Raw genomic sequence first — 15,318 nt, 5'->3', positions numbered from 1 at the left:
GAGTTGAAGTTGACCAAACAGACTGTCAGGAGAACCAGAAGCTCACCGAGTCACTGACGTGAGGACAGACGTCATACAGCTTGGCTCCATCTTCTGTGCTCATAGAACACCTGGAGAGCAGACAAGAGACACGGTCACATTCCCAGAGCCAAACAGCACCAGATTAACTGCTGCTGCCTCAGTGGGTCTGTCCGTATGCCCAGCAGCACATTGCTGAGCCTTTATGGTCCACAGCAGAACTGGCTACAGAAAAGTTGTAAAAAACACTGCCTGGTATTAAAAGGCTCCATTCAGCAAGTAAAAAATAATAACAAAAAAAAAGTAATATGCAAGGTACTGGACAAGATTTGTCTGCTGCAATGGTCTCATTTGTTATTGACACCAGTGCTGGAAAGCGAAGGCAGCTTGGGTACGCTTGCTTCAGTAATGACTTCGTGTCCAGACGAAGTTCTGATGGGATTTCAAATGATTCATTACAAAGATTTCAAAACCAGTTACCTCATTTGACACAGCTACGCATGAGTTGCTAACAGAAACCAAGCAAGGTTTTAAGTTCCACCAGTAACTGCAGGCAGTGCAGATAGAGAAGTGCAGCTGTTTTTCACTCCCAGTTTAACAGATGTGTAAGAGCCTTCCAGTCTGGGTTAACCAACAGCTAAAACAATCAAGAAAATCACAGAAGCATCCACCACTCGTCTGTTACAGCTTTTGCAATGCTTGCTTATCTTAGAAAAAGCTGAATGCAGAGCTGTTTTTTTTTCTTTTTCTTTTTTTTTTTAATCATTACCATCCAATTTACACGACAGATGGGTTGTTTCCCAGCTGCCATGCCCTTGTGCCTCTCAGCCCTCCACTGGCTCCTTCCTCTGCATCACTAAGACCAGACAGGCCTCAGTAACAGTGCAGAGGGCTTCAATTCACATGTTACTGTCTGACACGCACACGGATCACAATTCAAATCACTTACTGGCTCTGCAGAAGTGCACATTAAGGCAACAAGAAATCTCTTCCAATGCTTCTGGTTAAATCTCTCTCTAGAGGCACGGCTTTAGATTACACCTTCATTAAAAACGTTCCTAACACCGTTGCAATTAACAGTGCAGATAAAGCAGTGCTGACCATAACAACTTAAGTTCCATCCTGTGCTGCTTTTTCATCGTTAATAGAAAGCACCAGCCTGTGAGCTTCCACATTTCTGCAGATGCTTTAAGGTAAGAATCCTCCTTCCCTGCCTGTCAGAGGAGACATGCTCACCTACTGAGAAGTCTGGATTCACGATATGTCAAAACAACCATTTTTCCAGGGCAGAAGTGCAGTTTTAAAAACCAACATATTTTAGCTCTGGAGGGCTGATCTGCTGGGACTGCCAAAAATAACATCCTTCAGGTAACACGTTTCCAGAGGGTAATCAGTGATGTTTTCAGATAAAGATGTATTTGTACTCTATATCCAAGGATAAAGCAAGCAGATGACTTCACAGGAGCACATGAACGAGAAGCTCAGCCTGTGTCTAGTTCTGCTAAGACACATCAGGATCATGAAAGCTAGGGGGCATTTGACAGAAGCAAGTACCTGGCTCCATTGGAAAGCTTGAGGATGACCTGGTTCTTCAGATCATACACCTTGCCCAGCCAGCAGTCGTAGGCTATGTAGTCACCATACATGAAGGGCTGTGAAGAAAACAGGAAACAAGCCTTATAAACATCAGCCCTTGCACTCTGAACCACCAAGTAAACCCTCACACAACACAGACTGGATAGCGACCTCAAAGGGGATTCCAGGCAGCAACTGCAGACCTCGCTGTAAGCTGGAATTAAGGCACATGGAAGAGTTAGCTTGACAGTCAGAGCACAGTACAGATTCTCCATTTAAACAGCTCTGTATTTCTGTGGTTGATAAAACCTCATACCGCTCAGTATCTGAAAATCCCCCACCCACACAAATGGGAAAAGCAGGTATGTTTCAGTTCAACAGAAAGAAGCTCAATTAGCATTCTCACTGCTCAAGCAGTAATGATATCGCTGTGCCAGTGATGCCATGATAGCTGTGATTCTCAGGTGACAGCACGGTTGGGGCAGCCACACCTGAGAATCTCAACACAGAAGCTCTCACAATTTAGCAACAACCTCACTCTCCAAGTCAGCCCGATCTCAGTAACACGCTCAGAAACACAGAACAGATGGGGAGAAGAGGAGATGCTCCATCTTCTCCCAGGGAGGATGCTTTAAAATAAAACCAAGCTGCAGATGCATCTTGCACAGCACGGTTGCTTCCTTTGCACAAGTTGCTTGGAACACAGCAGAATTCTTCCCATCACCAAAGCCCTGGCTCCACTGTTTGTTTTGGCCGTGTTCTCACCCAGATATGTTGCAGGTCTTTGCTGTTGACAGGGTACAGGATGCAGTTGGTTCCCACCAGCTTCACGGCACACTCTATGTTGACATCAATTACAGTCCCACACTGGCTGTCCTGGAAACACAAGAGAGGAAAAGGGTTCAGAACCAAGAGGAGGCCCTGCACACAGATGTACATGCTCTGTGCACAATCTGTGACTTCTCATGTAAAGCCTGATTGTGCAGGATGTTATTAATGGTCCTCACCTGCTGCCATACTAAAAAAATCCAGCACCTTTCAGATGTCAAGGTTTCACACCAGATAATTTACAGTTGATTCAATTATGAGGTGGCTGTCATTGCCTCTGTCACTTTTTAGCAAAGTTTTAATCCTTTTTTGTCCCCAAGAAAATACCACATGCTGTCAGGAGCCTTCTGGGGATAGTTTGGCAATACGTACGCTGCTTACACATATGGCAGAAGCCTGCAAGGACGGGCTGCTAACCCAAACACTGTCAGAGATGGCAGCTGCCCTGGCCCTTGACAGCTGGCACGATCCATACTTCTATTTATTAACGCCCACAGTCCGCTACAAAAGGGGACTGAGGGACAGCGTGACAAGTGCCCTGCTATCAGCAACTTCAAGGCTGTCCTTATCTCTGACACGAAGGTCACCGCTCCAGCAGGACTTGAGTACAGCACTGGAAGGGCTTACACTCGGTGAGAGGTGGATTTGTTTGCTCGGTCCACCTCTAAGCACGCTGTTCTTTTGGCCACATCAAATATTTATCCAAGGCTTTCACCCAGAGCCCTGGGCGGCCCATCTGGAAGGCCCTGAGTTTGCTGGTGCTCAGCTCATCCTGCCTCCTGTTGGGGAGCCAAGACACCCCGCAGCCCAGAATCGCTCCTGGGCAGATTGCTCAGCCCGGGTTGGCTGCACTTCCACTCTGCCTGCTGCAATCCTCTTCCTGGCATCGCAGCAGCCTGTGTCCTGCAGGGTGCAGCTCCCAAGGCAATGAAGACAGCAGTGTCCTCGTGCCATGTCCTCACAGAGCAATGCCAGCACTGCCAGCAGGGCTGGTGGAGCTGGGCTGGCACAGCTCAGGGCAGCAGGGCTTCATCCCTTCCAGCTGCTCCACGGATTACTGCCGCTTCTACGGAGGCTTCCTTTGCTTCCCAACTCTCTCAGCTACAGCCAATGGCTGCACTAAGCCTGGCATGGCCAGCAGCCCGCATGGTGCCAGGAGGAGCCCCGTGGAGCCCTGCTGCCCACTCAAACCTTTGTAGAGACCCAAGTAGGCTGTGCCAGAACCACACCTGAGTCAGGCAGCTGCTGCCAGCAAGGTTCTGGCCACGGGACGAGCAAGGTGTGCTCACAAGTGGCACCTGCCAAAGTACAACCCTCACCCTGACTCCAGCTTCTGCTCCTTATATACACCCCATCCACCCTCTGCTCATGGTTTGCTTTGCTAAGTTTGTGCTACAGACTGCTCAGCTAACAGCCAGAGAAACAAAAAACCCTCAAGCTGCTGCTGTACTGGGATTCAAGTCTCTCACCCCACTTAAATCAGCTGAAATGACAAAGCACCAGGCTTCCCACGGCAGAAACTCTCCTACCACCAGTGTCAAGCAAATGCAACCAGTGTTCTGTCAGCACCCCAGTGGCCGGTACCCCCAGAGCCCATCTGATGCAGCTGGATGCCACCTGGTCATGGGAAGGAGCAGGGGGTTTGGTTCAGCTTGCATCCCCTTCCAGTTGCTAAGTGCTCGAGTGAGAACACAGACTTGCACGCAACTGTTAAGAAAGCAGAGATCGACACTGTGAGCGGCCCGGGAAGCGACAGGAGCACTGGATCACAGCTGTCCTCTCTGATCTGCTGCTGAACTGCTGTTACAGGTTTATTTACCTCGCAGTCACATGAAGCATTGCCCTGCGCCACAGAGGCAGCGCTGCGGGCAGGGACGTTCTGCTGAATCACTGCGAGGCTGCAGCAGCGCACGGCAATGCGGTCCCAAAGCAAAAGGAGTTTTGTTCCCTGACCCATCGGACTCCCACCTGAGAGCGCAGCAGCTCAGCAAGCACAGGCTCCAAAACCCCACACCACGTACCTCCCACCCGACCCTTTCCCTTAATACTTCTCCTTCTAACAAGGAGCTCTCCGCCACCTAACTGCTCTATTTAAAGGGGCAGCAGCGCCCGGCACCCTCCAAAGCAACAAATCCGGGTGCCTGACAGATTACAGCCCTATTTCTGATCTTTTCCCCCAAGCATCACCTGGAAAAATGGAGTCTGCCACCACTCTGCATCCATCTGGATTAGACTCATGGGGGCCCAACCGCATTCAGAGAAAATGACCTCATTTCACGCATTAAGCATTCCTTCCTCGCGCTCAGCGCTAGACGAGAGGCACTGAATTTGAGTCAGCTCTTCTCTTGAGGAACAGAGGATTTCGAGTCCTTCCCACCCAAGGTTACAAACAAGCCCTGGGAGCGTGGTGCATACAGAGCGAGCTCCTCATTGTGCACTTGCCAGGCCAACTGGTGCAGGGCAGGCTGACACCCGCAGCTCCGCTATTAGAAACGCGGTAGTGATGTTTGCAATGCATCTGATTAACGTTTTTCTTTGGGATTGAAGGGGTTCATTGCTTTATTTACCGCTGATATTTAAAGTATACTTGAGGTTAAAGTGAGGCGTAGGTCATCTTTAGAAATGCCATGTTTTTGAATAGAGGGGAGGAGAGAAATTGAGTCATGCACCCACCATCCTACCAATAAAATGACATCATCAACCACTAGCACAAATGGTCAAGTAAAAGCCGGTGTCTAAATGTGCAAACAGAAAATAAGAGCGTGCAGAACACCTGCTGGGACACACCGGTGTACCTACCAACATATGTGCAGCAAGCTGGAGAAGCCCATTTGTGCTTCAGTGAGTGTGGAAATTGCAAACAAAAGCAGCGTATCCACATTTGCCAAGAAGAGAAAAGCTCAAGGTGATTTTAAGCTTTCAGGATGGTAAAAAAGCATTAGGAAACAGACAATTGAGAGACAGGATGCAGAAAACATCCTGCTTTGAGCAAGAGGATACGCACCCGTGTCCAGCTGTGCCAGGTACAGCACTGTGAGTAGCTGATATTTCCATTTACCAGCAGTTCTTTGTTTTGGATTGAAATGTTTTCATAGAGCTGCAGTTTTAGTAAGATACGTTGAATCCACATTTCCACTTCAAACAAGAATTTGATTTCTTAAGGAAATGCTTTGTTTCAGCATTTTTCAAGTTACCCTTCAAGCTTTTTTCCACCTTTTTCTTCTCTTTGGAACACTCCGTGCAAAAGGACTGGGTTGACTTTTTTTTTTACTTAGTGGACAAAAAAGGCTTTATTTCAAACACTCCGCCAGGTCAGAGGATGGCCTTCCCTGTGCATGCAGCAGGGTGCTCACCGTGTGGTGCAACCACAGCAACCAGTGCCTGTTTCAGCACCACATGGGCAGCCACTGCTGGGAGCAAGTCAAGAGAAGATACGAGCATCCACCTGGCAGCCCATATGGCTCAGGGCTATAGGTTAGCTGTGAGCAGCAGCACCGAGCTGCCGGCCCAGCTAAGCTCCTGAGAGATCCCATCTCATCTCAGACGATCAATATGGGACAGAGTTCCCAATATGCCCTACAAAAAAAACTGAATCTACGTGTCTCAGACGTGCACAAATACTGTAAAGCTAGCACAGAATGACTAGGGCTTAAACAGTAAAGCGTCAAGGTAATGATTACAGGCTGCTGATGAAGAGCCAGCTTGCTTTCTGCCAACCTAGCTGCGTCAGATGCTTCGGTGTGTGTCTTGCTTCAGATCTGCTGGGATTTGCTGCAGGTCTGCACTCCCCACATCTCAGAGCAGCTTGACTTGAAACTTAAAGGACACCCAGGTGGGCAGGTTTGTCTCATGAGCTGACACTGCCATGCTGCCTGCTCAGGAGACCTTTGCAGATACACAACAGCAGCGAGGCAGCCTTATCAGCAGCTCATTTTCAAGGGATGCTGCTAGTTCTATTAGCTAAAAATAGAACACACTCAAATCAGTACTGTTCAGTTCCATTCAGGCAATTTGGCAAGTCTGAGGAATCCATGCAGCGGTGTTACGATCAAAAAGGGACAAGGAAAAGAGCACTTACACTGGAGCTCATATGTCTGACCACGTCTCGGGGGACCACAGAGCGATCTTCAAGCTTCAGCTAAAGGGGAAAAAAAAAAAAAAAAAAAGAGAGACTGGATTTAGTGCTGACACTTAACATAGCAAGCACAAATGCACAGCATCTCATCCCTCTGGATTGAAGAGGTTCCCAGTCCTCCCACATATCGCTGGTAGGGGAGATATCACTGGATGGACCCCACGATTCCTGGCCAGTTAATGTGTCCGTGCCCTTCCAGCAGTGACCCTTCAGCAAGCTGCTTCACTCATCTGAAGTCTACTTGCAGGCTGCTTCATTAAGTGTTATTAATAGGCTGAAAACAGCAAAACCCAATTCCCATCTAGTGCACGACAAAAATGCTGTGGGAGGGATAATGTCCTCAGCATACTAATAGCAAGGCCACAAGGCTGCTTGGTTAAGGTTTCCTCCTGCAGAACAGGGTCACTTCTCATCTGCATTTCAGTGCTCAGGAGCACATTTGCATTGGTTCATCAGTCTGAGCTCTGCAAACACACTAACTACACACCATGCATTTTGGGAAGCACCGTGTGAGCTGCTTATCAGGGACAGAGCCTCCCTCACATCTCACTTCCACAATTCACCTCTCTGCTCCCGCTACGTGCATCACTTTGCTGGTTGATCCCCAGCCCCAAACCCACTGTGCTTTGTCAGCACTTCGTCCTAGCCCACGCCCTGGCTTACAGCCTGCACTGTAAAATTAAGACATAAATCTATAATCTGAGGGCAGGATCCGGAATCAAACCAAAGCACCTGAGTATTTATTGCCTTCCTGATTGCATGCTTTGGTAAGGGAGGAAGCGAGGCAGCCAGCGAGGCTTTTAGGGCAGCTCCTGAGTCCCAGCTGCAGCGGGGTAGGAAATCTGAAGCCTCCCACCGCCCACTTGCAGCCTGGGGAAGCATTCACAGCCTCCCACAGCCCACCAGGGCATAGATAGACATCCATTTTTATAATGCTTTCTAAAATTATTTGCTGAAGTACTGCACAGAGAGCCCTTAACATCCAGAACCACAGTCACAGCAATGGTCGCATTCCGGTAACCGCGCACCTGCGAGCAGCAGATCGGGGCTTTTAACCAAAGAGTTCTCTTAATGCAAAGCTCAGTGTGTAATGACAGTTTCATTTCAACACACGTCAGGGCGGTGCCACGTTAAATCAACGCATCACCCACCGCTGAGCCCTTCTGCTTTGTGCTGTGCTGAACAGCTCCTGAATTACCCACGCTGACGCCGCCTGGCACCGGCAATACGTGGACATTAGGCATCCCAGGTCAATCAGGGAAGTTGTACAAACGTTCCCTTCCCAGTCACCGGCACCTGAAGGATATAACCATGCAGTTTCTTCCAAAGCAAAGCACCAAGCTTTCTCTGCAGGGGACCGCACTTATCCTGCTCTCTGCCGGCTCTCTTTTCAAAGGCAGCACCATTATTTTCAGCTCCGTGCACCAGACCCACCTGCCTCAGTTGCTAGGACAAGCAAGCCAAGGAGTAGGCAGAATACCAGCCCAGAGAGAAATACTTTGCAGTCTGTTACCACGCAAAGACCGTTAAAAGCACAGAGAAACCCAACCAGAGCACGCCAGAGTGGCTGCTCCCAAATACACAGCAGTGCAGTCACTCCTCCTCTCCTCTGGTGTGCTCACCACCCATTGGAGGTCAGCCCCTCACTCAGCACTGGATACACACGCTTTTAAAATAGGTACTTACAGCTCAGCTGCTATATTTGCCTCCTTGAAAGTCAGTATTAACACGGCTCAAGTTTTCTGTTCTAGCCACGTGCCTTGCTAATAGCCCCAGGAACGAGAACTCTCAGCTCCCCAGAGATCGCTCACCAGTGCACCGAGCTGAGCTCAGCATCCTCCACATTCCTCCAACACTTCACATTCCAAAGATGTTCTGCTTGCGTTGCCCTCTCATCTTTTTTTTTTTTTTATTAATTCACATTTACCTACGTTCAAAAAACCAAAGATGCTCACTGCGATGTACACACTGCATCTAGGCAGAAGGGCACGGCCAGCACACACGTACCAGGTCCGTGGGTTAAGCACCACTACAAGACAAGCAGCTCAAAGAGGCACAATGGTTCTGGCACCCGATTGCTGCCCTGGGTACTCAGCACTGAAGCAGTGTCCAAGTCCTGGGGCAGAACACCATCAAAGCAGGAACACCCGGGCTGCTCCACCAGCTCTGGCCGTGCTCTGTACTGCATTCAGCAGGGGTGGTGCAGAGCACTTGGGTTTTTGCTTAGGGAACGAGCATCGATATAATCATGCTCCCAGTCTCAGCTGAATACTCTCACTTGATGGGAAGCTGGGCAGCTGCTGTCCCCTGAAAGTGGGAGACAGGAAAGTGCATTACATCATCAAGCCTCAGCAGCTTTCGTTCAGCCCTACGATTTCTTACATCAGCAATGAGTGCACCCTTCCTGCAGTCGCTGCCTGTTGCTCTCACACACACCAGCCCGCAGCTCATGGGCTCCTTACCATGCTCAGAGGACTTCGCTTCTCCTTGCACCGTGCAGACCGAGCCGTGCCGGGGAACTCTGCAGCACAGCGTGGGCACCAGGACGGCCAGGACCTCCCATCACTGCGATCCACCCCAGCCCAAGGCAGAGCATGTCACAGCTCCGTGCCTTCCATATGCAGGGACACGAGGATTTGGGAGCACACGTCCCATCTGGGTGAGCCATGGCAATGCCACTTCTGAACTTCTGCTCGGCTGCCCAGCACTGCCCAGCTCAGCCTGGCTGTGAGGATGACACCTGATCCAGCACAGCTCTTGCCAACAGCGAGTTAAACTGAGTTCACTGTGCGTCACCGCTGTCTCACACTGCTGCAATGTTTGCCCAGTGAAAAAATCAAACCTGGGAAAGGTGCCGGTGTGATCCCACAGCCCCTACCTCCAACACAGTCCCAGCTCCTGTGCCAGACACTTTCCACAGGTTTAATCCCCTGTAATATGAACTCTGGGAATAAACACACAAGCACGAAGGAGAAAAAGCAGCAGACACCCACCCTCTCCTTTGGTAACTGCTAATAACTAACGGACATGAATGCACAACTGCTGGAGGCGATGGATGAGCTCCGCCAGCAGGGACCCAGCAGCAGCCACACGGGCACTGTGCAGTGTGGGAATGCTTCCACCTGAAAGCAGAGCTGGGGAGCAGCAGCAGCAGCCTGGCTTCCAGGCCCTGACCTGCACAGACCTGTGGTTCCTTCTCGGCTGTTCCTCCATCTCGCACGTCCCAAAACTCTCCTCACCCAGCTTGTGTAACTGTTCTCACTTAAGCCATTTCCACACACTCCTGCTGAACTTGCAAATAAAGATAGAGAAAGCATTACTTGCAGTTTTATAAAGCCTCTCCTGCGATAGGTCAGCTCTCTCAGCAGGAGAAGAAAGGGCAATGGGAAAAAAACACCTTTCAGATCCACCACTGCCCTGAGGTCTCCTCCTTAGCTAGGCTGAGGTGTTATACATGGAACACGTCGCTATTGTTTTCAGTCTTTAGTTTTTATTTTATTTTAAACTCTGCCCGACTGCACACCCAAATTCTCTTCAGCTAAAACAGCAGCACGGCAATCAACACAAGCTGTTTATTCAAATCCAAACGAGGTATCCAAAATAGCAAGCCAGCTGTCCGAATGCAGCACGGACGCACAGTTAGACGATGACAAAGGTTCAGGATTTCAAAGATCCCAAGGATCTGAAGCCGAGATGTTTTAAAGAGAACATCAGCATCAACACTTTACCGGTGGCACCAAATGCAACTCTTAGAAAAACGTGTTCTACATACAGAGTTCGCCTCTCTTGAAAGACATTTCTATTACACGGCTCGCTTTGTGATATGCACATGAGCTGTCTGTGAAGCAGGAGGAGAGAAGAAAGAAGGCAGAAGGAGAACCCTGCAGAAGATGAGCCTTGGTTCACTCTGACTCGAAGCGGCTGCAGGCTCCCAGCCAGGAGCGGTTCTGGGGAAGGAAGGGGTGGAAAGAGAAGGAGGTGGAACAAAGACTGCTGAAAATTCTGGCTTCCGAGGACCAAAGCTGCACTACCCCAAAGAGCAGAAGTGCTAGGAAACAGAAAGCAGAGGGTTTGAGAACAGCCCTTGTGGGATGAAGCTGGATGGCAGCGAGAGCAAAACTGCACTGACTGGCAAAGTTCTGCCCGGCCAAACCCCACCCAGGAGCGTGTGCAGCCCTTGGCTCTCCCAGGCAGAAGTTCAGAGAGTACAAAAGCAGAAAACATTTAGTTAGCTAGAAACTGTACCAAGAGATTAAAGAACATTCAGCGTGGCCTGTACTGAATTAACTCTCAGAAGCCATGAGCGCGTCACTGAGAACACACAGTTCCCCTCTGGACTGCTCAGACTGGGAAGGGCAGCGAGCAGGGCCTTCATTTCCCACACCCGGCACAGCAGCCCGCTGGTTGAGGCTGCTCTGGGCAGTGCAAGCACTGCTCTGCACGAGGTCAGGCTGATGATTAACTCCAGGGGCAGAAGGACAGAGCAGCGGTTGCTACAATTCTCCCTAAATCTGAAAGAAACGCTTTAAAGGGCTTCAGGGAATCTAAGATGGCATCAGCACTGCTCCAGCACTGCCTGCAGGCCGCTAACATTACAACTCCTGCTCGTGACACCACAAACGTGCCGACCCTCTGGCACTCAGCATGATACAGGATGCATCGCCCACCCTACCCCAAGCAGCGCCAGCAAACCTTGGGTTCAATCTTACTGCACGTGTTCAAAGCAGCAGAAGGCAGCACCTACGGGCAGCCCAGCAGCAGCCCCAGCCCCACGCTGCCATGGAAGAACCAAGCCCCTCTCGCAGGACCTTTGCTTACAGCAATGCGTTCTCACTCCCAACAAATACCTCCAAGTCCTATGGCAGCAGGACACTGACAGGCTCTGCCTTCCTTTTCTCTGAGAGGCTCTGCTTTCCTTTTCCAAGAAGAGGAATTTGGCTAAAAAGTCTGAGTCAATCATTTGACGCAGCGAAAGTTCAGTTTAATTATAACGTGGGTAAACGTGGTGCTCAGAGCAGAGGAATCTGGCTTCATAATAAATCTCTCTCAGCATAAATAACTCTTCTGCTTGGATTTTCCCTCATCCCAGAATGTCAAACGTTATTTATTGTACCAGCAACAAATCACTTCTGAGGCTCTGCAAATGTACGTGACATTTTGGAAATCACCGCAAGACAATCCCTGGCCTGATGAGCCCACGGATCCAAAAAGGAAGGCCAAGCACAGGGCAGTAACTACGGGAAGGAAGATGAGAAGGCAGGAAGGTTATCAGGCTGCTGCTGGATGGGACAGGAGGTCTGGAGGCATTTCCCAGCAGAGGGAGCACGGCACCGGCAGAAGTGGTTGGGAGGACAGGGGCAGCAGGCAGGCACTGACCTGGGCTGCACTGAGCCACTGCTCCTCTGCCCTGCCTGGAAAGAAAATCGCTGTGGAATGGGTGATAGTGCCTCCAGCTTGCCATCCCCACGCCTCTGCCCCTCTGCAGGAGCCCAGCACCGCCACTCACCACAGAAGGGATGAGGCAATGGGAAACCCAGCTGGGGGAGCTGAAGGAGGGGTAGAGCAGCCAAGCGAAAAGCTTTACAAAGCCACACAACAGACCTGAAAGAGAACCCAGGAAGAGCACGGTACGGTGCCTAGTGTAAAGATCCGGAAGGCTAAAGTTTAAAAAGACACAGGACTGCAGCACATGGAAAGATCTCCTAAGAGAAGACGCACTGAATAGTGGAAGCCACCTGGAGCTGTGCGAGGAACCTTCCAAAGATGTCCCCAGTCACAGGATTTCATTCCAGTACAGGATTTCTCTTCCCAGCAGCAGTGAATGACAGAGATACAGTGATCCCCCCCCCGCCGTGCTGACAGCCCTGCTTCCCACAGCCAGCCTTTGGGGCAGCTCAGTCCCTAGCACGCAGCCCAAGCAGCCCACCAACCCGCTCCCCCCACAGCAAGGATCCTCGCAGCCCCCACCCGCTGCCTTGCAGTAAGATGGCTGATTGAAAGCAGCCCTTCTCCTACCAGCTCTGCCTCGGAATCTGAGGAAAGCTTGATAAAGAGCAGAGATCCAGCACCAGATGGCACTGTTACCTGAAAAAACCCACATGAGACTGCAGTTAGAGACACAGGAGATGCTGGCTGGAAGCAGACAGCATTTTGCCCATACAGCAGCCAACACCTCTTGCAGATGGGCTCATGCCTCCCCCAGAGCCTCATGTGAAGCAGGCTGGAGCTGCAGTGCCCTGCAATGGGGAGGCAGCACTGCTCTATGCAGACACGCTGACCCCGCTGAGTGATGCCTGGTCCAGCAATGGGAGCCTCATTCAGTGCCTGCAAGCAGAGGCTGTGCTGTGCTGGTCTTTGTGGCAGGACGTCGAGTTAGACCCTAAGTGGGTCGAAAGAACAAGATGTGTTTGCTTGCTGGAAGAGGCTCCCCAAAGGAGAAGCTGCTCTGGGCGCTCCCTAACACCAAGGAGCACGCTGCAGCCAGCAGTCCCAATTTCAGGGAGCCCAGCAGCCATGCTGATGAAGCTGTGCTCCTCCCTGTGCAAGCAGAGCGCCTAGCAGCTCTTAATTTACCTGAAGCAAAAGGATTCTTCAAATCCTTGCCTCAGGATGGAGACGGTGGTTACCATGCAACAGGTTCTTCGTTGCTGGGCTGCATCAGTGCTGTAGGAATCAGACACTGACCACTGGGAGCATGTGGGGTGCACAGCCTCCGTCCTCGCAGTCAGGTCAGCAATGCACACAGGGAGCTCAATGCTGGCCCACTGCAAATATCTGCCTTGCAAAAACCGCTCGGGGAACAACAAGAGGGAAACGTAGCAACAGAAAATCACCGTGCCTGCTTTCCAGCTGGTTAGCTCATACACCGCTGCTGTGAATACAAACCAGCCGTTTAAATTAGCTTCTAATTGTTCACAATTATTCCGAGACAGCATGACCTGCAAACAGCTTTGAGGCAACAGGCAAGGAAGGAAGAGCAGCTTAAGGTGCCTTACCACGATTCACAGATTCGTGCTTTGCAAGTCTCAGCAGCAGCAATGCTGCCTGTCCGACAGCCCCCCACACGTGCTCCACGTGCATTTCCACTCTTTCCTGCTCACATTTTTGGAGTCTGGTTCAAAAATCGAAATCCTAACAGCTGGGCCTACACAGCCTCTGCACACACGAGTGGTCTGAGCAGCATTACCTCAGGGGATGACACCAGACATACCCTAAGATGAGATTCCCTCTTACTCGGCCGTGTTTGGACACACAGCTGTGCACTGCCACAAGCTGAAACTCTCATCTAGCTCTTAAGGAACCCTGGCAATTTCACTGAACTTAAGTGGGATTATTTCATGGAGTACACAGTCTCTTAGAGCAGACAAAACCACGCTGAAAACCCACGTGTAACTAGCTCGAGCTGAAGGCACAGCAGTGCTGTGTCACGGCACGCTCCTGAGCAGCAAGCACACAGAGCTGAGCCATTTCTGCTGCCCTGCAATGGGAGCATGCCTCCAGACAGTCACACATGCACACTCATCTCACCCCCAGTGCTCCTGCACTGAGCAAAGGCAAGCAGTGATTCAGGGGGTGCAGCGGCTAGCACTGGCTGCACGCCATAGCGAGTGCTCTGCAATGGCTTTCTGTTATCTAACAATGCCTCTTGAGCCAGATGCACTCACTGTGAAGTCAGGTATCATTTAAAAAAAAATAATAATTCAAAGCCTTTACAACCAGCTCGTGCAAAGTCTGGAATGCTACAGAGAGCCCACCCTGAATTCAGTGCCAGCACGGGCACCCCGTGCAGCATTCATTCCTGACAAACAGCAAAGCCACTCCCCCGGCTCACACTGCAGATGAGAGTGTGTGAATGCTGCTGGGACAATGCAGCACAATTGCATCACTGCCCAAAAAAACCTCAGCTGCGTTTTCTATTCACTGACGGGGTTCCAGTTATGCCTCCCATACAGAAGTGCTGTATTGGCCGTTACAAAAAGGCACGGACCCTACAGAATCCATATGATGGGCTCTGGGAGCTCTGATTTCACCGTGGACTTTCTGGCACCGCCGCACTGTTCCACGGCTTTTTGTTTAAGAGGAGAATCCGCCACCTGCAGAATGGCTGGGGGAGATGAAAACATCTCCAGCCAGAGCAGGCTGAACTCACTGTTAGTGCACCCTGTAACACAACGGCAAACAAGCTCCCATTCCCTTCAATAACAGAGAAAATCCCCCAGGGACTGGTGACAGCAATGACGCAGCAGGGACAGGGCTGCCAGAGCCTTCCAGAGCCAGACCTAGCACTCCTGGAGCCACATTTGATGCGATAAGAATAGCAGATGACAAACCAGGGGATCTTTGCTTGCCCCATCCCTTCGCTGAGCAAGCACAAGGCACTGCTGTGCAGCTCCCTGCAGTCACCCAGCCACTGCTGGACGTGACACTGGAGCCAGAGAAGCAATGAAGCCAGATGTTCTGATGACTTTTTTTTCCCCTAATAAAATCCACTGAGTTCCCATTCTAAACCTGCTGAAGGTGAATTAAGTGCTTGCCTGTATATGAGTTTTATGGGTAAAATCTTTTATACCTGCATTAGTCCTCTCCATCCTGGTGCTCTCTGGACGCAGAACATGGACAACAGTAAGCCCCCTGCAGGACCAAGGTGCTCGGACCCAGCTCAGGCTCCAGAAACACCCACAGGCTCCCAGGGCCATGAGGCACCTCTGGGCCAAGCAGGAAACCCTCAGTTTCTAACAAGAGAAGAAGGAGTTCCCTAAGAA

General features: G+C 50.7%; 1 protein-coding gene across 3 annotated transcripts in view; it reads right to left on the bottom strand.

Annotated features, from left to right (window-relative positions):
• UBE2O (ubiquitin conjugating enzyme E2 O) overlaps positions 1–15,318 on the bottom strand; it is a 41,197-nt gene that overhangs the window by 20,046 nt on the left and 5,833 nt on the right. For all 3 annotated transcript variants that reach the window (XM_021415175.1, XM_021415174.1, XM_021415176.1), the window contains exons 2-5: positions 6,500–6,559; positions 2,359–2,469; positions 1,573–1,670; positions 47–110 (exon numbers count right to left, since the gene is read on the bottom strand). In XM_021415175.1, the coding sequence (XP_021270850.1) occupies positions 47–110; positions 1,573–1,670; positions 2,359–2,469; positions 6,500–6,559 (333 nt within the window). The remainder of the gene's footprint in view (positions 1–46; positions 111–1,572; positions 1,671–2,358; positions 2,470–6,499; positions 6,560–15,318) is intronic.

Source organism: Numida meleagris, chromosome 17 (assembly GCF_002078875.1).
Source record: "Numida meleagris isolate 19003 breed g44 Domestic line chromosome 17, NumMel1.0, whole genome shotgun sequence".
NCBI classification, from domain to species: domain Eukaryota; kingdom Metazoa; phylum Chordata; class Aves; order Galliformes; family Numididae; genus Numida; species Numida meleagris.
This window is presented reverse-complemented; position numbering and strand designations above follow the sequence as displayed.